Consider the following 25,542-nt stretch of genomic DNA (forward strand, 5'->3'; position numbering starts at 1 on the left):
TAAGTTAATTAAATTCTTCAAGCATCCCGACCTGGCATGAATTACTTCCTGTGCAAAATTTGGACAGACAGAAAGTTCTGTGCCTTACTAGTTTTTTTTCTCACCTCATCAGAAAAGAGACTTTTTTCCTGGATCTTTCAGTTGTTATAATGTTGGTATCATCACTGCAGATACTTCTAACTATAATTTTTAAGTTTGGGGTTGGGTTTTTTTTCACTTCCTAACGACGTCTTAAGAGAAATACTTTAATAGTGTTGATATGGAGAAAAGAAGTGTTCAGAAAGCGGCGCCAAATGAAAATATGCGCTGGTTTTATGTCTTATTACAGCAAATTCTTAGGTGTCAACAAAACAGATCTTATTTATGTTCATTCTGGGTTTCCATTCTGCAATAAAAGCTTCACCTGACCTTTTATTTTTGTATTTTGCCTTTTTTTTTTTTCATGTTTATATGCATAACACTTCTGATGCCAAAACAAGCAAATGTAATTAAAAACTCAATTACAGCCAGTACTACGAGTAAAAGAAACACTAGTGTATTATAAACCAGTCGTCCTTTATATCCATGCTGTGATTTTTCTTTTTAAGAGCTATAAATTAAAAAACAAACCAAAAAAATTATCAGATAACTTGGCAAAATCCAAGGATGTGTAAGAGAACCTTAAAAAGCAGAAGTCAAACAACTAGAAGGCTTTATTATGTATGGTAATTTTATTGACATATCAGTCCATTAAGCTGTGCAGTGGGACACATAAAAAATTGATACGATCTTTAAATATTGAAAAGACAAAAGAAGATTTCTGTTTATTTTATTAAAAACGTGCAAGATGAGCTGTAATACTGTGGTCAAAGATATGACTCTCATGGTTATAGACATTTTCTATGAATCTCAAATCTTCAGAAGAAAAACAAACTTCCAGAAAAAACAAACAAACAAACAAACAACTTTTCTTGATTATAGCAGGCTTTGTAAATGATTAAATGAAAATGGTAACTTACTTCTGGACACCCTCACAAGTTCTGACACATTGAAGACTCCAGATTTTACAAAACTGTCCTCAAGGTACACTGAAAAAAAAACACAATATCATAATCAGTGTAATAAGAAGATTAATAAATAACTATAGACAAGTTTACACACCAGGTAACAACATTATCAAGAGTCCCAGAACTATAATACACAGACCAAAGTACACTGAAATGCAATCACAGGATCTAATGAGAGCTGAAATTCAGGCAGAGAAGCAAAAAATCTTGAAGAGATGTGAAAAAGCAAAATTTTCATGTGTGTATGAAAACTAACAGGCAACATACTGAGGCTCTAGCTAACCATCCGGAAAATGTCTAAAATCTAGTTCCTTTTATCAGTATCTTCAATTGTTACGTTAGTATTGAACTAAGCACTGTATCAGCGGGACTAAGCAATTGCACCACAGAAGAGTCCTGTCCTAGCACACATTTCTGTTAAACAGATTTTTACTTAACTCTTACCCTGCTGATAGTGACTTTACCACCTCCATTACCAAATCATCATGTCTGAGGCAGATGAGGAGTTTACTATTATTTCCCATAAAAGTAGGTACTAGGCAAAACAGCTGAGCTCTTCAGTGGTTGGTTTTTTTGTATAAATGCTGAATTATATATCTAGAAACCTATGTTAAAGAAACCATCTATTATTGGGTTTGTATTGTTTGCTTATTCTAAGATAAATGTATATGATATACTTTTCCTTCCATGAAATTCAGGCACAAATTGGAGTACTGCAGTGAACAACAGCTGATAATCAAGACTTATCTCAGCAGTGTAACTAGATAACGTTATAAAAAGGGAACTGAGAAAGCCGGGTTTCTGTGGAAGTCTTATGTCAATAATCACTGCATAAGCTGACCTGACTCAGTTTGGAATTGCATGACATCACAGTTCTTCCAGGTAGGAATGCAAACAATTTACCAACAGAAATATTTAGATCTATACTTGGTGCACATTTCTGCTCCAACAGTGTTACTTTCTTATTTGCTTTTATGTGAGACGATGCACTATGAATTTCTCATTGTGTTTTCTCTGGTCTCTTTTCTGAATTAATACAGCTTTTTTTTCTTTTGGAAATACACTGACAATTTTCTCTTTCAAACGCTTGAATGAATAAAAGCACTCTAAACGTCTAAAAAATCAAACAAAAAATGCACCTTCTGGAATATTTACTGATTTGGAAAAGAATGGTTCAGTATTATTCTCTTTAGACTTCTTTAGGCAATTACTGCTTTCATCTTCAAGTAATTTAAGAAAACACTGCCATTATAATCAGAAAAGTGACTGTAAAAGCAGTACAATTCACTTGAGAGATCTGTCCTTGGTACATGTGGAGAAATCTCTGCTTACTTCTCAGGGTTAGTGAGGGCAGAGGTAAAAAGAGCAGTTTTCACTGCTTACTAACAATTTTACTAGGCCACAGAGCCACCTTGCCCAGCACCTCTGATCTTATTTACCAGTGCAGGTATAAACACAGCATCTAACAACTTAAACTGAAACAATGTGGGTGCATGGAACTGAGCACGTTTCCTGACATCTCTGTTATGAGGATTATGCTGTTACACCTGTACAAGAATGTCAGCCTTTCCCAACTGAAAAGCCAACCCAGGAGCAAGTGCAGTGGGCCTGCAGAGCACCATAGGCTCATGGAATTATCCTGAATGATGTTACGCCAATGCCACCATCTTCTCATCTTCCAGTCAAAATCACCTCACAGGACATTTCTGCTTGTGTTAATTTCTACTAGAAGCTCTCCAGGTCTCCCTCTCTTATTTCTTTACTTCCTTTCACATTCTCTCCATGTAATTTTCAACAGCTTCTTTCCATGTCCATTACTTTTTTCTCTCCTATACCTTCACCTGGATTTTGCCGACATGTCTGCAACCTTACACATCTGCAGTCTGCAGCCTTTCTCTTTCATCTTCTGCATTCTCTTGCACCTTTTCTCCATGTACTCGTGTGGACGAAAACATGACATAGCTTCTCAAATATTTACTTCTTTATTTAACATAACTTGGTGTACCCACACCATAAAAAATTGCAAAGAGTTAATATTTCTTTTTTCCCTTGTTTCTCAGTTTTCATTTTTTAGCCTAAGAATGGGAAACTGGATGAACACTAATAATTTCTCTGACAACAGCAATCTTTCCCTTCACAGAATCACAGAATCCCAAGGGTTGGAAGGGACCTCAAAAGATCATCTAGTCCAATCCCCCTTCAAGAGCAAGGTAACCTAGTGTACATCACACAGGAACTTCTCTGCCTATTTCCTCCATCAGGAGAAATCTGCAGTAGTACATGAAGGAAGATTTCCCAAGAAAAATTTGGTTTCTTGATTTTAGTTGGCCTGCAAGCAATGTGTGGCTTGAAGCCAGTGTACAAACATGCAGTCAGCTCTGGAGCTGGTAATGAGACAAGACTGAACTTCTCTGCTGATTACCCAAATACCACTACTTTGGAGCACAACTTCCCTCATTCAAGTTAGGCTAACTTCAGAGATATAACCAAGTGTAGATTGGTCAAGCTATGATTACAATGAGAAAAAGCCTCAAGGCTCATATTCAAAGAAAGTTCCCATGTATGATTTTATATGTAAGAGCACACATGTATACACGTATATGTGGACACAGACACAGATGTTTAATCTTCAACCTTCTCTCATGAATTTCAGGCTTTTCTCACTGGCAATACTGAGAATACCTACATAACACAAAAATCAATGTGATCTAATGCATTTGTCTTCTTGTAATAATGAAATGGAAGCAGAGAAAAAATTTTGCCTTGAGTGGTACCACTACTCATCAGCCCCTCACAAGAGGATGCATTGTTGACTGATGGATCACTGTCCTTCACCCAGGTTTCACCCTGCCTTGGATGGTCCTAACAGGGAAGGTGGATTCCAGTGGTGCTTCTGAGTGCAGAAAAATAAACACAGTATGTTCAGTTCCAGCACCAGTGGACCTCAAGAGTTTTAACTGGTTAGGAAGAAAATCCATGATGAGGGTGTTACAGAACTGTTCTTGGCTCCCAGCTGTGCAATAAGAAAATGTTCTGTCCCATTAAACCACTGTAATTTGTTGCAGAAGTATGCACTCTACAAATGAGAAAGTGTAAACAGCAAGACTGTATACAGCAGGACAACAGTATAGCACATTCTGACTTTATGGTGTGAGAAACTGGCTTTTACCTTGAGAAGCTGATCTCCCTACTGAATAAGAGTTAAATCCATATTCACGTTATCACACTGCATGCAAGAAAAAAAAATGTGGTGATATTCCATACAGTGTAGCTCTTAGTGTTTTTTTCTTTTTTATTAAGTATTCCCTAATGCACTGCTTGCATTTATATGTTAAAGAGTCTTAAATTAGCATTCTTAGTGTGTGTCTCTGATCTGTTCAGTACAGAAACTAACGCAGTTGATAACAGTCTATTGTTGTATTCCTTATAGGGGATTTACTGTATCTTTTGAAGGTCATTATCACGCTTTTCTGTCTTTATTGTTCAAACTTAATGCAAGCACTGAGTACCGTCATGTTCTAAAACCATCTTGCCTGAGAGACGACACTCCCTGAAATACATTTCACTAATTGTCATTACTCTTAAAAATCTGAGTTCTAAAACAAAAGATCACTTCTGCCAGAAACACTATAGTGCAATTCTATATGAACAGTCAGTAACTTCCAAAACCCATAAATAAGAGTGGGATTTTTCTGTAGTTCCTTTCAGGTTTTGTACAGGATCAGCATAAAAATCTGTCTTCTGTTCTTACATTTATATAGACTCAGTTCTGAAAAAATACATTTTCCAAACAATACTACAATGACCAGACCAGTGCCATCAGGAATTAAATGCAAACAGGTTAAGCCTAACAGCAATTCTGATCAAGCTTCCCCTCATACTGTCAGTAACAGGAGAAACCTTCAGTAATGCCTTCAACTGCAGCAGAAGTTATTCTGTTTGAGTCCTTATATATATTTTCCATTCTGTTCCTATGCTATAATTTCAAGAGCTTCAAGTATAGCTTTTAATCATGCTAGGACTTAAAATGGAGGGGGGAGGTAAAGTTGTTTGAACCTACTGAAAAATATTTTCAGTTTGCACTAACATGTACCATAAAGGGCTTGTTCTCACATTACTTAAAAGCTTACCAGTGACGTCTGGCTTGACAAATCTTTAACCAGGCCTTTTTATGTCTTCTGATTTCATTGTATTTTTATGAATAGAACGTCTGTTTACATTCTGTTGCATATTGACTAGTGCCAAAACATAAAATTGCTTCCTGGCATCATTAAACATTTAGTTTTTTCACTGATACAGCCTCAATTTTGAGCAACTTGCAAAACAGGAGTAAGGATCCAGTTAGTGCAGGAAACAATTTGTATTACTGTACTTTTATTTTTGTATATTTGGATATTTATTTTGGATATTAAGTCTACTTACTTTTGCAAGTGAGACAGGTTCAACATCTGTCTAAGCTACTGTGAGAAGAGAGGCTGGAAGCTTCCGTACAAAATACTAGCAGTGAGCTAGTTATGCAAGTTAATGTTCTTGGTGCTCCCACAGGTTGGTTTGACTTCTGAAACTGCTACAGTTAAAGACTAAATCATTTCACTGCATAGCTTCTTTTGTTTGAGTTTTTGAAAACTGACTTTTTGAGGATCGGTTCTTGCTGCTCTCTGCAATACCTGACTTCTACAGGAAGCTCTTTAATATCAACAGGAATCCTAGTGGCATACAGCTACTATTCACAGTCAGAACTGGTAGTGAGAACTTAGAGTCACACTGTCATACATATAGTCATCATACTTGCAGTTTGTTTTCTTATTGCATGCATTTTGAAGCCACTATCTTAAAAAGACTACCAGAAACAGGTTCCCACTAAACCAGAATTATTATAGGCAGTTAAAGGTGGATAAGATGAGCCAAGGAGTGACAAAGAAGATTTCAGCGGTAATGTCATTTAAAACAGTTGAACTAAGATCTGTCCAGAGAATGAGGCTAGTTTGGTTGCTGCACAATTGTCTCTGGCCTTGTTGCATAGCCAGTTTGGGTTTTTTTGTCTTGAAAGTTGCAATCATGTTGTAACTGGGACATGAAAATAATACGTTGCAAAAGGATCCCCTGACTCCACCGAACTTTTTAATACAATAAGGAACCAAGAAGCTGTCTGTGCCATTTTCAAAAACAAAAGAGATTTTCAATAAACTCAAACTAATAACCAGAACTATAATATCTTTCAATGCTGGAGTAATTTATAGAAATAAACACCTGGTTTAATAGACTCTGGAATACACATACAGGAACCCAAATAGTCAGTTACCCAAAACCTAGCAAGAAACAGAAAGGGTAACTAACATGAATGCTCACTGTCTTTCGCCCCAGAGGGTCTCGGGTTATATACAAACTACAGCCAAGATTTAAAAATAGGTAGCTCTCTATTTTTAAGCTGCTATAGGACTAGCAGGTACCAAAGAGGAATTTTCTGATGCCAAAGTAGATTTCTGGAATTCTAACTGGTAATGTAAGAGTTTTTAGTAAATTCTTGTGCATGCTTTGAAGCAAAAAAAAAAAAAAAAAAAAAAAAATTGCACTCACCGTTCAACAGAATGGCATCAGAAGAAAACATGACATCAGAAGTAATCGCAGATAATCTATTTATATTGTAAGTTCATATAGAAGGACAGCCAATGCAAATGAAAATTCAGAGGCAATGCTAAGCCAGTAGACAGTAGCAATTACCCACACCAGATTTCAAACCAGTACACAAGGCCAAAAACTCTTCCTCTTGGAAAAAGAGGCTGTATGATCTGTACAGGCTTCTGATTGTTGAGATAGCACAGCTGCACACTGCCCTCAGAATGCCCCACCTGGCTCAGGGCTGAAAGGCTGACAAGGAAGAGCATCACCTCTCAATCACTGGCATTACTAATTCATAGAGCATTTGGGAAAGGGAGAACTCCACAGAAAATCAAGCCCTGACCAAACCCAACCCTGTTTTATTTGAAGATCACTATCTGAGATGGCATGGCTGCAGGCATACGGGAAACAGCAAGCATTTCAGAATATCCACTCCCATGCTGAAAAGGCGATGTGAATATATGTTTGTTCAAACACAATTCTGTCTGAATCCTCAGACTGCTGGTATGGCACCATTGCTTCCACAAGAAAAGCCACTTACGATGACAAGGACAGGAAATATCTCTTCAATTCCTATTAATTAGGGGGCTAATTCCCCATCCACAAGAGGATAACTGGCAATACAGTAAAATAATGAAACCATCTGTGTTCTGAGTCATTCAAAACTTAGTCATTGCTTACTGCATTTCCAAAAGAGAGCAAAGGTTGAGAACACATTACTCTTCAGAGATTATTTCTGAAACTATACATTCTGCAAACTGAAATACTTCTATCTAAATCAGTCATATACAGGCAAATTTATTGCACATTTCTTAGAGTTTGATCCAAAAAGAATGTTCTCCTTATGGCTCCTAGCCCATATGAAAGCACAAAAAAGCCTTTGGGGCTCTACAGCTGCAAGAAAGATTTGCATATTTAGAGACAGGTGAGGCTGGTTGCAAGCTTCTTGGCAACACCTTCTTTAATTAGGAAAAAAAAATAAAATTAATATATGGTGATTTCACTCAAGCCTTCTTTGGAAATCGTTCCCAGAATAAAATTTCTGATTAAAACAGAAGGGGAAAACCAGTTCCAGAGCAGTGTGGCTGGGGATGGGGATTCGAACAGCTATGCCTCATTCAGATTAAGGATTTTCTCACTAGATGGATTCCCTGACAACATATCACAGGTTACTGTGGGGAAAAGAAGAAAGAAAACAGTGAGAACGGATGAAAGGTGAAGAAATAGTTTCTCAGCCTCTCTGTCTAAAAGCATGTCACCCCATGGAAATAATGGAATATTTGTCAGCACAAAGGCTCAAAACAATCTCATCTTCATTCCTCATTCAGCTCTGACTGATGTTATAGAGTTTGAAAATTTATGTGAAAATATTCCTTTGACCAGCTAAACTGGTGTAATGCTGTTAATTTATATTGTTAATATAAATAAATAAAATCTGCCAAGTGGCAACCTCACACCAACAGCAGATAGCAACTAACTTTATTAATATCAAACAGTTGTGGCCAGCAGGCAGTAAGTAAGTGAAAAAAAATAAAGCAGAACAAAACCTAGAAAATCCTCTACTAGAAGAACTGGCTTGTAACGGTTGTATCATTGGAGAACAAATTGCTATGGCTGGTGTCAGTATCATTAGCTTACTAGTAGTTCTAGATGTTTTTCTACTCACCGTCATAATTTCCTTATGCCTAACAGATGAACTTACTGAAAGATCACTCATTCTCTCTTCAGTACATATCCTCCCACACCTTTGCAGGTATTTCAAGACACACATGTTCAGGTAGGCTTATTTTTTACATTTTCTTTAGCTGCATAAAAGATCTACAGGACTTGCAGGAAGCGAATAATGCAACATTACACTGAAACCACCACACTTCAAAAGCCTGACTTCAGCAGTAGTCCTGAGGAGATGCCGTAAGAAGCAGAGCAGGCCAGAAGTGTTTGTTGGTTGGGTTTTTTGACTGATAGTGTGCAAGGCTGCAAGTATTTTCTTTTTTAGAACGTACCATGCAGGTGAGCCTCTATCTGTTTAGTCACCCTCAATGGATCCACAAACACATCCATTCTCTCTTTGAAACAGTGCAAACTTTTAATAAATAACACCGTGCTAGCATAACATAAACATTTAGATTCCAGGAACTTACTGAGCTATGTGGACAACAGCAGTGTTCGAACCGTCTACAGTTCAGTTCAGTTCAGTTCAGCTCAGTTCAGTTCAGCTCATCTATCTGTCTGGAATTTATATAGCTATCCCTGCAGAGAAGTGACCTTTACAACCCAGCTCTCAGAAAAGCAAGTTTCATTCTTTAGAAATATACCAGATGAAAGTTACTGAAAAATAAAACTTAGAGGAGGATATCCCTGGATCTTGATACAAAACCTACATACCACTTTCACCACAAGCTGCACCATCTTAGTACTGTATTATGCTATCAAAGTATTCAGTGTATTTTTAGGAACATATTGTAAAGAATTCCAGCAAGTACTCTTAATGTTCTTTTGTTTGGCAAGTGACATTATACCCTCTCTCCATGGTTAAGACAGCAAATTACCAGACACCCTAAAGAATGCAACAGTCTAGCCAAACCTAGAAAAACCCACTTTTAACACCAGCAACTTTGCCAACTCAGTTTCCAAAGCCCTCTACCTTGGCAATGTCTTTGAGAAGGTAGTGGCATACAAAAGCTAACAGCACCTATCCCTTGCCAATGCCCTGGCTCCTTGACATAAAGGCATGAGACCAAAACAGGATAGAACAAACCCTCCTGGCACTGCCAGTCAAAATGCTCCTGGACTGAAAACAAACCTCGAAGTGGATATCCTCTGAGGCTCTGACAGAAGTGACTGCCTGGTTCTAATAATAAGACTCATGTGAAGTTTAATAAGAAAGAACAGGACAGCAGTCCTTTTCCCAGACAAGCTGAATAGAGTGCAACTCCTTCTCATTCTCCTGCACAGCCTAGAAGCCCGGTATTCTGCAGTCCCACAAACCTCAACACTTTCTCCCTGCCAGTCTAACCCGAAGACAGTATTACACAGGAAAGTTAAATGATGCTAGACATTCATGTATCCTCAAATATACAGATGACATTCAATTATGTCTCTGCTTAAATGAAGGGTTTCAAGGGAAGCAAAGCACAGCTTCCATTTTCTGTCCCCACTTGGCAGCAGATAAAGGAATACTACTGCCAGCGGAAACTCCAAAGCATGAGAAAGTGTTATGCTCAGATTTCAAGTAGAACGTTTCATGGTGAAACCAGCAAATGGATTTCTCTACCCTTTGTATCCCTCTATCTTCTGGGACACTGGAGTTTGTCAAACATAAGAGCATCTTGTCTTGCCCCACAAGGCTGCCAAAAGAAAGCTGTTTCTGGCAGTAATACTACACCTCGCTCAGGTAGCTTGGGGTTAAGACTGGACTCATTAGAGAATGTGATCCTCAGCAGTGAAATATGTACTTCCACCTTCATCCTCCAAATGCTAATTGGTACTTTAGAAACAGAATTTTAAAACATACCTTCAGCTTTCCAAACCCAGAGGCTACAAAGGATCCTTCAAAATGATAAGGGGTAATGTATTTGGCTTTCCTTGCACTCACAAATAGAGATATTCTAAAACAAAAATAAATGCTCTATAGCTAAATACTCCAAATTTTACAAAACTGTGATTATCTGTGAGGAAATTTTGCAGGCTTAGTTTAAGTGTAAATTTACCATTGTGCATTTTTAAACCTCTATCCTAAACAATGCATGTCACAAATTTAATAGAGAAATAAAGCCTACTCATCCCACACGGCTTGGAAAGAAAGAGCATGGAAGCCTATAGCCAAAACCATATCTGTATCTTTCATTATATGTTTCTGGTTTTTATATTACACAAATAAACCTTTTTGTATAATGATCTAAGATGGTTCTCCCAATTTTGTGTATTCACATGCAACACACATGATGTTTGATGATACAGAGTATGATGACACTTTGATCATATGCATAGTACAAAACTGTACAGCCACAATGCAGGCTGTTTCCCTTAATTTTTTGACAGATCCAGAAAGTATAAATATTTATGTATCAGCCCAGCATTACACAATTACTTTGTGGTCAGAGTGGGGTTCATTTTGCATTTAGGAAAAGAGCAAACTGAGTTAGTTGCAGCTTATTTCAAGATAACTACTTCTGAGAAATGAAATCAGAAGATGCAGCATGACGGTGATGGCAGGAGTCACACCTTGCGCATTAAAAAGTAAGAGTATGGCTGTCAGACTTGTCTGCCTTACCCCTACAACACTTCTTGAAACAACAAGGATTTACAAGATTTACTAGCACAGCCCAATTGATTAGAAGGACAACTCCATGAATACAAATAATCTTTGGTCTAAACAGTGTGGCATGTTTTTTATTTTCTCTTTAATTTTTATTTTTAGAGAAGCATTGAAAAGACTGTTTACACTGACATCTCTCCCCAAAAGTTCCAAATGTCACTAGCACGACCCATTAACAATGTTTTCAAAAACTGTTCTAAGCTGATATGAAAAATATAATAAATGACCATATTTGCATTTTACAATGCACGTATAAAATAAAGAACTTCACATCTCAGACTTTAGAGGTAGGTCCGTTGTGTTCTGTCCCAGATAAAATAAAAATTATAGCATTTGAAGACTTTTATAAAAGTAATTTGGGATATTGTCTCCTTACTCCTCTGTCCATTCTTACTTAGAAAATTGTAAAAACCATGAAGCAAAAAAAGAATTCCTTAGATTTAACAAATGTTGATGAAACCGCAATTGAGTCATTGCCAGCTTGAAAGTACTAAAGTAATCACAGCTTGTCCTGATTATATGTACTTATGTGTGCAAAATAGGTTGCTGACCAACATGCTCTTTTTAACTATTAACAGTAGTATCTTTGTTCTCAAACAATGTTAGATGCACATGTTCTGGAACTTATATTTACCTGGTGGATTCTTGGCAGGATCATTGTGGCTTGGACTTCCTGGTTGTCCAGAATCTATAAAGAAATGAAAGAAATGTTTCACTAATTTGTTTTGAAAGTATCTCACAACCTTTAATACGCTCCTTCAGTATTAGATTAATACTTAACTTTGTTCTTTAAAGGTCATTTCCCTGATTTTCTACATGAAGGCATTATTGAAGAAACACTGTATGTAACCCATTTTGTGCAGAAGCAGAAACATTGTGAAGGATGCAATGATCCTAATAAGAGGAGCTCATAGATGACTGCATAAGGACAAGAGAGACATTCAGGTAAACACTCAAGTTGTAAACACATCTACAAGGGTACCTTTTCATTCCTTTTCCCTCCATCCCCCAAATATAATATTGCATAATCAGCAAAGCACAAGTAGTTTCGTTTGAAGCATGGACCAGAAAGATGTACTGGCTCAGGCAACTAATGGCGCTTGCAGTGATAAGTCCTTAAAGCAGAAAGGCCTACATTGCTTTCACAGACTCAGGACTGCATTGAAGGTAGGACTGTCAATTTTAATACAATATAGGCTTTGTGTTCCTAGTCCGTGAGAATGGCTGCTGTGAAATGTAGATTATGTAACCTAAAAACTAACAAAATCCAAAACCTGTAGGCTTTGAAGAGTGTTCCTTTCATGATGAATGCACGCACTTAATAAAACAAGAGGAGAACACAATTTGATGTTAACAAACACAATAAATAATAAATTCTTATTCATAAAAGCACTTGCTTTTAAAACTATCTACATTTTGTTGCATTCCTACACCAATAATATAACAAAATAATATAACAAAAACCTGCTTTACTGCAAGAAATTGTTATTAGCAAAGTAAGACATGACAGACACTCTTGTATGCCAAGAGAATAGGAAATTAAATGACACACAGCTATTTGTTCTGTATACAGGTATCTAAAATTGGAGCAGTTTTACAGTCTAAATTTAAAATACCATTTTTTAAATGTATCAGTGCTTGTTAGTAACATACAACCACCAAAAGATTGCATTTTAGCAATGCAGAAATTGTTACTACCAAAAGGGTCCCAGAGGGAAGTCAAAGTTCTTGAATGCATTGTTGCTTACAGTTTCCAAATTAAAGAAAAAAATATTAAAAAGGAGAAAAGTACATATCAATACATACTTGTCCTTCAATCCTCATCACTTCTTCTTAAAGCTAGTGTAGCCCTCAACCTAGAATGAAAGATTCCCTCCACCTGCTACAAGAAGTTCTGTTACCATCTATTACGAAGCTTAGCAAACACAGGTTGACACACATATCTCTCAAGCAGTTTAAATTAACACAATCTTGATTCTACAGAATATATTATCTATCATGGAAATCCATTTCACAGTTCAAGTTCTACCGAATTCATCTGAACGATGGTTGTCACAGAAGACAAGCACCAGTGGATCTACCAGAGTACTGGATGATCAAAGCACATGCAAAAACCAGTTCTGATGATACTAAAAATGCAATGAAGTTTTCCAGTACTGAATGAAATCACTCTTTCACATGATAAAATACACACTGGATAGTGAATTTCACATGAAAATTTCTTTATCTTCCTCTACTCTGGGTAGGAAGAATGAAGGGCAGGCCTCCCAGTCAGATTCTGCACATCCCATAGTTTAGGCCCTCGGTACTCTTTAAAGAGTTCCACTGTATGGCACAATATGCAGCCATTCAGCACGCCTGTTTCTTTTCATGGCAAGACACAACACATCCCTTTAAAAAATCAAATTACATTAATTTTAAAAGTCTATCAGCTATAAGAAATGCTAAAAATACAATGCTGCTCTGTATACGGACCTTCATTTGGATGTCGTTCCCGAGCTGCAATGGGAAGGTTCACCCTGCAGGGGGTGAACTTTAATATTGTTCTAATAGGCATTCTCTGCTTCTGCAAACTACACATATCATTATTGAAATTAAGATTATGAAAGAGGATTAATTTTACACAGCAATTGTCCTCGTGTAAAACTACTGCAGACGTGTGGCTAAATGAAGTGTCAAATTAGTAGCAGATGCACCCAACAAAGCTTGGACAGTTTAGCTGGGGGAACACAGAAATCTGAATCGGGATTACTGAAGCCTACCAGAAGATAGCCTTTGACATTTTCTCCATTAAAATATACTAAAAAGATTCACGAAGTGAAGAATATTTTTCAGCTCTTGCACAGCAATTTGCCTTTACTACTACTTTCTCATTTTCAATGTGGTCACTTTCTGAATACAGGATTTAAAGATTGATAGTGCTTTAAATAATTCTTTTTTATATCATAGTAAGAAACTCAGTAAAGAAATGTCCAGTTATAGAGATAAGCAGTTCACTAATTATTATAATTTGAAAGTCAGACTTAGCTTTATGTTTACTACATATCAATCACAATTTTTACAGATTGATTCTCACAAAGTGTTTTAAGCAGTAGATGCTACTAATATATTCAGCGGGTTCTCAAGGATCTTGAGAAAGCACAGAATCATTGAAAGCTGAATATGAGAAGCAATTTACCTAACTCTTCACTTAAAGCAGTTAGGAAAGCAAAAAAATCATATTCTGCACTTAAAGCACAGAGTAGCATCTCATTCTCAGGATGAAAGACACAAACCTGAGAATGGCCTGTGACCATGCAATTCTCTTATCAGTGTCAGTAATCATACAGCACTCTCATGATTTGATTGGATGCAAATAGCCTTGCAAAGTGCAAGAGAACCATGATAATTATAGGAATAAATTATATGAATTAATTTATAAGCAGAACATTGAATTAAAAGAGACAGTGGAGCAATGTTCTTCTAAAGAGGGAGTAAGACACATTTTTGGAAAGCCACAGAAACTAAGGAACCAAAAGACATGCTAAGACACTTTAAATCTTTCTTTGTCCTCATCTGCACAAGATCATTAATTAACAACATGAGTCTTGAGTTTAAAAAAAGCAGGCTTTTCTTCCAGTGTGGTGAAGAAAGACAAGCCAGACTCATTGTCTGTCTAGCTGGCTTTGCATTCAATTTTCCCACCAAATAATTCTGTGCACATTTAAAAAGTATATGTACACTTCCTAAGCTAGAAGTTGTAAACAAAGCTGTACAGGTGAGCTTTTGCTCTGTAGCAAATAAAACCCCATTATATATATGTGATAAAAAAATTAAATTTTCAACAATGTCACTTATGTAGCTCTCAAATTTAAGTCCCTTTCAGAAACCTGCCTCCCAAATTTTACTGTCAATGTGTTTTTCTTGAAAAAATTCTTCCACACAGATCTGAGGAGTACTTATTTGCTACAGAGCAAAAGCTCACTTCCACAGAATGGCTTTCATGTGCACCTCACAACTACAGTGTGCGTATCTTCTGCTCTGCTCTTTTTGGCGCTGACTGCTCCAACAGTCAGTGGCTTGATAAGTTATCGTCCCATGGATGAACAGCCTTTACTCTTATCTGGTTGATATTCAATTAACCCTGGTACAGTTTATGTGTAATTCATTATGATTCAACATGGCTCCCACCAGGACTTTCAAATTCTTCATTTCAAATCTTTCTGTGTTTTAGAAGACAGTATAAAAGGATGAGTCAGAAAGCTGGTATATTTTATATAGAATTGTTTCCCATATTTTCATTTCTGAGGTCAATCCCAGTGAATATCTGACTTCAGTCAGTCCTCACTGCAGCCAGTTAAGTAAAACTGAACGCAGTGGTCTGCTGCTGGTAATCAAAAAAACATCCAGTTCCCCTGCTGTACACTAAAAGAAAGGTACTGCCGTGGTACATCACTCTTGGCTTCATAAGGCAGAGAACAGAGGAAAAAAGTTGATTTTTTGCCATTCAGTGAATGTCAAGATGCTCTCTTTGCACCACCTTGGCTTTGACAAGCAGCAGCAGGAAGAACACACACCCCAAAAAAAGCCAAGAAAGTTGCACTGCTATTCACCAGCTTACTGAGGGATTTTTAGTATTGCTCACCTCTATAGTCATTTTTCAGCTCATAAAAGAGGACACTGTTTTCAAAAAGTAAGTTATGCTATATCTCCATTATGTACCACCCCCTATAAGGAATTTTGCTTTTAAGGCTCTCTGCATTAGCTTAATGTTAAACGCCTTGAAAACAAAGAGAGGCAGAATCTAAAAAAAATTGCTTTCTTAAGCCATGTCTTAGAAATAAGCAGATTCTCCATAGGTTTTTTACCAACCAAATAAACTTTCTCCATGGTTCCAATGAACACACCTCACTCTTCGTTTGCTACAAGCTAGGCAACAGCCTTTGCACTCGGTTAATCTCAGCTGACAGACACTAATTTAATCATTCACTAGCATGTAAATACACTCTTGTTCCTTGATAGTCTATGATTTGGGTATGGGGGAGGATAAAAGACCAGAGACACATGGTACCATGTATCAGTTTGCTGCTGTTCAAGCCTTCACATACCTATACAGCATCTGACTTGACAACTGACAGAGTCACCACCATGAACAAGAATCACAACTACCTCCCAGACTGCCATCTGTCAGGATTAAATGATCTGACACCACAAACTTGAGTTAAATGGTTGTACCCCTGAAAATCATGGGATTCCAGGACTGCGGTTGATCTGGTGGGGAGCTGGGTTTCCAGTCCCAATCCCTTCCCAAGGAAAGCTCAGTTGTGGAATCACATTCGGCTCCTCAGAGCCTTACGAAGTCAGGGCATGAAACCCTGCCAGGATGGAGATGGCCCAACCTCTCTGGGCCTCAGCTCCACTGCTGGGCTGTCCCCATGGGGAAAAGACTTTCCAAATCAACTCCTCGTCTTTCAAAGACTTTCAGAACATCATCATGATAGGAAAGCATTCATGGCAACAAAAACCCAAGATATCTCCCTCTCTGACGAAGTAAATAACGTGACCAGCAAAAGCCCATACAGCAAATAAATAATTTCATCTGTATATGTTAAATCACCACCATTAATTATTATTTTTCTAATTTTACTACACTTACTTTCTACCACATACATTATTTTACCCTGACAAAACAACTGATTGGATTGATAAACTTACCAAATAAGTTTAATAATTTCATTTTGCAAAAGCAATGTCTTTCACTGTCTACCCTTTCTACAGCTGATGACCCTGAATTATTATACAATTTTATGACCATTATTCACCCTAACTCCGGTGATACGACAGTTTGTTTGCAAAGTAAACGAGCTGAAAATGTTTTATTTTATTAAGTATTCATTGAAGTGATGCTATAAACACGGAAATGGAATTGGTGTGTGACTCTTGTTTTCACCCTATGTTAACTTGAAGTGGGGGTATTTACTTTCCACATTTTCACAGATCACTACATTTAATGGAAATACTTTCCCTGAAAATTTTGGCTAACTGATTTCATATAATGAAATACCCAAACCCATTACTTTCTTTGCTAAGGAACAAGTCCTGTGAGGAACAACTGAGGGAACTGGGGTTGTTTAGTCTGGAGAAGGCTCAGAGGGGACCTTATTGCTCTCTACAACTACCTGAAAGGAGGCTACAGTGAAGTGGGAGTTGGTCTCTTCTCCCAGGTAACAAGAGATAGGATGAAACACCCCAGGTTGTGCCAGGCAAGGTTTGGACTGGCTACTAGGAAAAATTTCTGCAATGAAAGGGTATACCTACCTGAAAAAGACAGTGAGTAACACTAGCTGCTGACACCAGAAAGCTAGGATATTGATCTGTACTGCCCATAGCTCAGTCAGAGAGGTTTCAGCCTAAGCAGACCTGCCATTTCAGAAAAGCCTTCATGTCTCCGGGAGACAGACAACCCAGCAGGCAGAAGCTGGGCTCTGTTTTCATTTTGGTTTGAACCTATTTGCTCTGGAGTGGGGACAGCAAGAGCTACTCATCCATTGGCCATCCCCTTTCACCATGCTCCGTGTACCCTTCCACAACAGACAAGCTTGCCTGTGGCTGGCACAACAGGACAAACTCGAGCCTTTCAGCCGAGAGCCCATCCATCCCCTGGGGCACACTTTGCAGCCCCGCAGTGGGGTCTGCAGCTGGGAAGCATCACTACACTCTGGCTGGCCAAGGCCATGCCACCGCAGTGCCTGCCACGTGGGCTGGCAGGGAGAGCACATGATGGTTTGGGGCAGCACAGGTCATGACGGGCTCCGCTTCACCTGCTCTCTCACCAGCGCTCTGATCTGCAGCTGCCAAGTACCCAACCGGCCATTGTCAAGACTGTGAACTGTTCTTCAGAGTGTTTTAATTAGGTAAATAAAAAATGGTAATTAAATCAACATTACATAATGTGTTTCTGATTTGTAATCTCATTTAAATTAATTAACTGACTCAGTCCTTGTTTAGTTTTTAAACTGTCCTAGTTAAGAAGTGGAGCTCTGGAGTAAATCCAGTTTTTATATAGTTGAAAGAAATTCAAGGACCTAGAAGCACTTACCAGAACCAGAATAGCAATAAGCATAGTCAGCTTTTCAGCTTTATGTCCCATGCACACAGTTATCTTTTTAATTTAAATTCCCTTATTTGTTTATGTAAAATAAATCACAACACTTAGTTATCCAAAATATTTCTTATACAATTTATAAAGGCCATATGTTTCTCATTTTGAAAATTGAACAACTTTCTCCAGCTGTGTTATAAGTTGTGCATGAAATATATACATATTCTATATATATATGTATGCACACAAATGTGTGCGCACACACACCTTTTTAAGTTAAGAAAAGGGTTATGTTTTTCATAGCCTGATACAAATGTTTCGCATACTTCATAATATTAGCTAAGCTCTTTTTTGACATGTACATTAAGAAGAGACTTACATAGGTATCTTGCCACATGTGGATGAATGTGAAACAATAAAGTATCTTTTCAAAACTTGCTGGATTCAGTAGGAAAGGATGAGATATGAACGCTTAATTTTATCCATCTGGAAGATACTGTCGATACTAGCTGTAGTCAGAAACATTCAAAAGTTGTTCTTGGAGACCAAATACCTTTTTACATTAGGGTATGTATTATATATGTATAAGGCTTTTATTACAGGTTCTTCAGAAAATGAAAAGCAAAAGGTAAAACACAGTGAAAGACTTATTTGAGTGTTTAGAGAAAGAAACTGTATGATAGACCATATTAATGAAAAAGTTCATATTTGCATGTAAGGAATAGGATTTTCCTTGAGTATACCTTCAGCCAACTAATAAACTGGCCACTTCATTGGCTAGTTTGTTGAAAGACAAAGGTTGATGATCACCTTCATGCAAATGAGTATTACTAAGAACTTCTGTGCAGATCCTGGTTTCATGGAAGTCAACATGAATTTTACCCATGCAGTCAGGATTTCATTTTCTGTTGTATTTTAAGGCAGTAAAGCAAAAATATTTCAGGGAGATAAAATACACATTTCCACTACATAAGGCAGTATTTTTAGGCATGGGATAATGATGAAATGACTACAAAAAAAAAATCAGTTTTGTTCAACATGGGTCTCAGCCAAAGGTTGTTAAAATCAATGGAAAGTTGCTCCAGCGAGTTTTGGATGAGGCACTTCATGGTAAATTACAGTTTAAAAGTACAAAAAAAGAACATAGTTCAACAAATACTATAGGGTAGAACTGCATTATTTCTTCAAAGTGCATTGCATTCTCCACTAAAATATACAGTAAGAAAAGACAGATTCTTCAGTCTTTCAGAAAGTTACACTCTTATGCTCCTCTGTGAGTCTAAAGCATCACCTGACAAAGAACCCACAAAGTAGTTTACAACTATTAGTAGAGGCTCATGAGGCCTCTCTATTAGTCTGCAGACAGAGATCTCCTAAAATGTTAAGTATGCCACCACACTATGCACTAATTGAGGCAAATAAACAGCAATTAAACTAAAATGTTAGGGGTTTCTATATCATGGAAATTCCAAAATCAGACTAAAGCACTGCAGTGTTTGGAATTTCTTCAAGGCATCTAAGGGCAGCATGAGGAACACTTCTGCCATAAAGTGCAACTGTGTCTAGTAGCCCAAAACAAAATTAGTGTTTTCTCTGAAATAGGAGGGAAAAGGCTTAATGATTTGACAACCTAAGCATCACTGTAGTGTTTCTAAATACTATAACATTTACCAAAGAATATCCTAATTTTGATCTATTATCCACAATGCTACCACAACTATGTTTTCATTTCAATTAATTTCAACTTTATGACTGGTGGTAAAACATGACTTTTAGCATAAAGATTCCGGCATACACCAAGACCCACAAAAAGTGATGTTTGGTTTTGGTTGGTTGGTTTGGGTTTTTTTCAACTGCTGCCCATACACTTCTGAGTATTTCTTGAGATTGCCAGTTGATGCTATATGCAATTTTTTAAAACTGGGATATTAATTTACATCCAACAGATATGGGGCACGAGGATGCCATAGTAATGTGTATCCTTAAGCGACATATGTTTTAACATAGATCATGCTTATGAAAGCAATAGTTCAAAAGGCAGTATACACACATAATTTTTAGGTTATGTTACTGTATTCTTTACAAAGTGGATTTCATTCTATCTATAACCTAAAAATTCAGATATAAAATACGCACCACTTTGCATGTCCAGATTCCCACACACATACTATTAAAATGAACTAACACTGATGAAAGATTAAATCTATCAGTGGGTACTAAGTCACTAAGTAGGTAATGTACAAGAACTGGCTGAGAAAAATCACCCTGCTTTTTCATACCAGTGGTCCATGTACTTGACAGAAATTGCATGTGTGTTTACAGCCACCATGTTTATTTTCCAGCATAAGCAAGTTGGTAATAAATAAATAATGACAAGAAATAATGTCTAGAGTACTGAAGCAACAGTGATCAAAAAAAAAAAAGAATAAATCTGATCAATGCGCTGATTTTCTGCCCACTGTGACCTTTTACAATAGATAAAAGTTAGAAGTACCTTAATACATGATGTGCCACGGAGAACTTAAAATACAGAGCTGACTAACCCAAAGAAATATTTAACTAACCCAGACCTGGATTTGGGCAGGGATGTTTCACACTTCGAATTCTTTTTAAAGCATGTAACTAAAACAAAACAAACAAAAAAACCACCCCAACAACAACAAAGAGTATCCTGGTTTAAAACTTGCCTTTCCATTTTAAACAAAGCCATTTTGAAGAATATTTGTCCCACAGATTCCCTACCTCCCTATTAGCACTAGTACTGCCATTGCAATCATTTGGTCAAAAGCTTTAAAACATATATTAAATCCTATCTGATTATTTTCATAATCCTTTCATATTTCACCACATAATTCTTTCATGTTGTGACTAATATCACACTGGAGCATATGTTAGTTCTATAACTGTCACTGTATATTACACATCTGTTAGTTCTGCAACTTTCACTGTATATTACACATCAGCATATCTCTCACTTCTGCTAATTTCTAATCTATTAAAATCATCTCCATAGGTGAAATTCCCTGACATAGATACAGTACCAACTGCAGTTCTGCAACCAAGATCTTAAAATATGCTTGCTGATTCAGTATTCAGGAGAGGCCGATTATGATCTCTATATTTCAATTTATTTACTGAGGCCGGTACACGTTCTTGGGTACCTAAGGGTATTATAGACTTGGAAAAAAGATACTACCTTTCTTTTTCCAAAAAAAAAAAACCAGATGCCTGGATTCAAATTCCAAGGCTTTTATTTTTACTGCTTACAACTTTTTTTTGTTTGTTTCTTTGCATGAGTAAAAATTGAGTGTTAATTAAGTAAAAAAAGAAAAAAAAAAAACAACCAGCAAAAAAAACCTTAACTCAGATTCTTATTGCACCTGGTAACTTGCCAGTGCCTTGAACATTATTTAACCATCCAGAGCTTCTAAGGCTTATTTTCTTACCACTGTTCCACCACAGCAGGACCTTGAGAAAGTCTGGTTTGGTTTGCAGCTACGAAAAAATGTCCTTCTGCAAGTTAAAAACCTTCTACAAGTTTTCTGAAAATACAACAGAAACTCAAATTTCAGTTTGTGGCAGAGAGCAAAAGGGGTTGCACCACCCATCAGCTCCAAGACATGAAGCCAAAATGAGTAACCTTAGACATTCAACATTCATGACTGCAAGAATTACATTCTTATTGAAGGCCTTTTTTTATTTAAAAAATAACTTTCTGCTGGCTGAAGATGTAAGATAACACTTAATCCAAACAGTCCTTTCCGTTTTAATAAGTTTGTATATTCATGTGTCTGTACTTGTGTGTGTGTGTGGCGAAATTATAAATGCATTTAGCTTCACTTTATCCTACTTATAGACCAGTATTTCGGACTTTGGAGACAGGAAAGTCTAAAATGAGTTAAACATATTAACTGTCTTGTGTATTATTGAAAGAACAGGAATAAATCTGAATAGCACCTGCACAACAGCACTTCTTTTCAGTAATATTTCAGATTTTTCTAAAAACTTTAAAGCAAAAAATAGCAACTTAATATTCGCACTGTCCTTCTTTGGGAAAAATGATAATCATTTTCCATCTTGTGCATCCACGTAGCAGGCTCAAGATTCAGTTTAACATCTTCTTATGTGTATTCAATCACTTTGACAGCTTTGCAGTGTATTTTTCCTGAATAAATAGTTGAAACTTCCCTTGACCTGAAAGAGTTAATTTGAGACATAGCACACTGCACAAGTTTGGTTGTATGTGTTTTAATTACAGCAGACCCTTTGGTGACTGATTTCAAGGAGATGACAATATTGTAGTGTACACCTGCAACTTCTCAGTTTTTGCCTTACTTTTGCCCCTTCTGGCTGTCTCTGTCCTGCACAAATACGCACACACACCTTGTGCACTCTGAAAAAAACACATTCTTACTGCTCCCTTTCTATCCCAGCCTCCTTCCATTGTGGCTACTGCCAACACTTTAGAGCGGTGTAAAGTCAATTTGTCTGTGCTGCTTGAACAACTTGAATTTGGAAAAGTGTGCACTGCCAAGACTAGACTTCACTGAGATCAGCCACAGTAATTCAGTTTCCACACGCTTGCTAAGATTTGCAAATGAGACCAATTGGCTAGTTAGACAATAATCTTTACCTTTATGAACAGTTACAGCAAGCAAATCTCCCAAGCCTCAAAATGCTTTTATGTTTTCAAGCAGTCTTCCAGAAGATGCTGTACATCTGAATAACAAACAGTATCCCTTTAATGCCTACTTAAAAGTGAAACATGAACAACAATAGAGCCTTTTCAGGACAGAGGTATGATATCAGTAACGGCAAGACCATGAGAAAATCCAGTTCTCTCATGAAATTCACCTTGACCTAGGGCTGCGTTTCTCCACCCAGTGGGTGTGACTGACAGGCAAGCATTGCAGAGTGCCCACTAGTCACACCTCACACTTGCAGAAAAAAACCAAGAAAACCTACCCCTGATTCCAGGATGCAACAAAACTAAGAAGCCTGCTCATCAACCTGCCCCAAATTTTTCCCAATCCCCCTCCTACCTGAAGCTTTTCCCTACCAGTGCACCCTTTTCACATAATGCTCTTCTGTTCACTGGCACCAGTGCACGTCCACATGTGGGAGAACATGTGACCTGGGGTTTGTGACCTGCCCATTGCAGAGCGAGGCAACAGCAGGGCTGGCAAGAGAGAGTACCAGCAGCAAAGCAGTCAATGGAAATAAAGAATATGCCAGCATAGTTTTTGGCCAGTTTTTCCAAAGTGATTCTGGCATTAGCCTTCCTATATACACAATTGTTCAAAATTAAGTTTGTGTAACAAACTTAAAACATGCTTCCTATCAAGCCAGTTTGTCTGCTGTAAGTTTAAAGCCCCGTGTCCCCCCAGGAAACACTAGCATTACTGTATGGCCCCTTTCTTCTATTTTAATCAAATGAACAATCAAATCACTTCCATATGCGCAGCTATTGATAACAGCACGCTTTAAACATTCAGGAGATGGAAACAGCACATGAAGACAGATTGCCATGACAATAAGAACAAAACTAAAGCTTTATACAAAGTTTAGTCTACAGTTTACCCCAGTTGGTTAAGCAGTATGTGTATGTATATAGGAGGCAGCCCAGAAAACATGAATCTGGGGAGACTGTCAAAGCTCTCAAGCCTACAGTGTTTCCCATACACAAGTTGGCTCAGTCACAGCAAGCTGGGTATCTTTGCACCGCAGTTGGGTATCTCTGCACAGCTAAAACCATTTCAAACAATATGCCACAGCCTAACATCAGATCATGTAGGTTATAGTCAATCACGTGAGGATCTCTGAGCAAAAGCATATGTCAGCACCAAAATGATAGCTGCCTTCCTAAATTTATTAGCATAAATCCCTTACAATCAGCAGACGCAAACAATATAATCAGTATGTTGCAGCATTAAGGAAAAAAAAAAAAGCTATCGTAGGCCAAAAATCACATTAGGAAATAAAATTTATTAAGCAATAAGTCATTAAAAAGATGTGCAGTGGTTATGGGGCAGAGCAAAACAAATTCTCTGGACTATATATTTCCATGAGATTAATAGGAGAGAACCTATCCCTACTATGTGTTAAAAAATACTTTTTCCTATGTTTCTAATACTTTATTCAAGTGTTCTCACAGACTGCTGAAATATATTCTCTCAAAATCTTTTGCACTCTCGTGACCAAGGCTGGAACGATTCAAATCATTAGAAAGCCAAGATATATTCTTAGCCCAAATGACAAACTCCTTACTGTCTTGAAATCTGTAAAAAAGAAGTTTGTGCCTCCTAGGAAAGACAGACTATCTCCTTCTTACAGGGAGTGCAGAACAATTTGAGCAACATTTACAGCCTGAAAACCCTTGGATCAGATGGCTACCTGTATTCAGTCCCTGCTAAAAAATTAAAGGTTGATGACCTGCAAGGGACAATATTTAAAACTTAATTTTGTTCTTGTTCATACATAAGCACTCCCATAGTCCTTTCTTCTGCAAGGCAGATTTGTCAATTTTAAGCTCACAAGATAAATAGCAGCAATTAAAATCATATTGCTAATTTCAGGCATTCTCAGCAGAAAGCTTCCTGAAATAATCCACAAAATCAAACTCTGTGGAACCTCTGCATCAAAGTTTGTTTCAGGTATGTGAGAAAATTACTATCCCCACTCTGACATTAAAGAACATCCAAAACATTCACCAACAAAGAAGCAAATCTGTATGACTACTCCACTCCTCTGCTATTACTAATGCTCTCTGCTTAAGGGGCAAATACAGTTAGCAGTGTGTAAACCACAACCCAGAGAAGCACAGCTGGAAGGACAGAGGCACACAACATCTGTCCTTCAGAATAAACAAGTAATAGTAACAATTGCCATCCACATTTACAGAGGATTCTTCTGTTGCATTACTAAGAGCAGAGGGCATGCATGTGAGTAAATTACTCCCTGGTATGCAGTGAATTCAGAATATGTGGGTTTGTGTGTGTGGAGCTAGAAGTGGTTGACCACAAGCAATGTTTGACTCTAGGAAGCGCACTGTTATTCCATTAACAACATTGGCAGCCTTTTTAGCCAAGGTCTAGGTCTATAATTAACTTTAGGAATAATACTGTATATGAAATTGTTAAATATTTACTATAAGATAACTTGCAACCACCTGTATAAATGAACAAAACAACTACCAACAATTTCTTTTCCCTACTTTCTCTTTGCTCTCTACCTTCCTCCCCCTGTCACCAAAGGCCTGGGAATACTTCTCAACACTGCAGCCTTCTCAGTGTCCAGGAAAATATTGTAATTGAATAAACTAAAGCCACTACGATCTGTACAGGTTTCTTGCTCAACTGAGTGAGACACAGGCAATCAATTTAAGCTTATTATGAAGGGGCCTGTTGCTGAAAGGATCACTGTTTTTTTTTTTTCTTTCTTGTTACTTTAAAGAAACATCCTTTCTTTAAAGGTGCGTA

The 25,542-nt window shown here is 37.4% G+C and overlaps 1 protein-coding gene across 7 annotated transcripts in view; it reads right to left on the reverse strand.

Moving 5' to 3' along the window:
• NFIB (nuclear factor I B) overlaps window positions 1-25,542 on the reverse strand; it is a gene marked incomplete at its 5' end in the record, with an annotated part of 259,265 nt that overhangs the window by 52,285 nt on the left and 181,438 nt on the right. For all 7 annotated transcript variants that reach the window (XM_080638008.1, XM_080638005.1, XM_080638004.1 and 4 more), the window contains 2 exons: window positions 999-1,067; window positions 11,618-11,671. In XM_080638008.1, the coding sequence (XP_080494134.1) occupies window positions 999-1,067; window positions 11,618-11,671 (123 nt within the window). The remainder of the gene's footprint in view (window positions 1-998; window positions 1,068-11,617; window positions 11,672-25,542) is intronic.

The sequence above is a fragment of the Psittacula echo genome (genome assembly GCF_963264785.1).
Source record: "Psittacula echo genome assembly, chromosome: Z".
NCBI lineage: Eukaryota > Metazoa > Chordata > Aves > Psittaciformes > Psittacidae > Psittacula > Psittacula echo.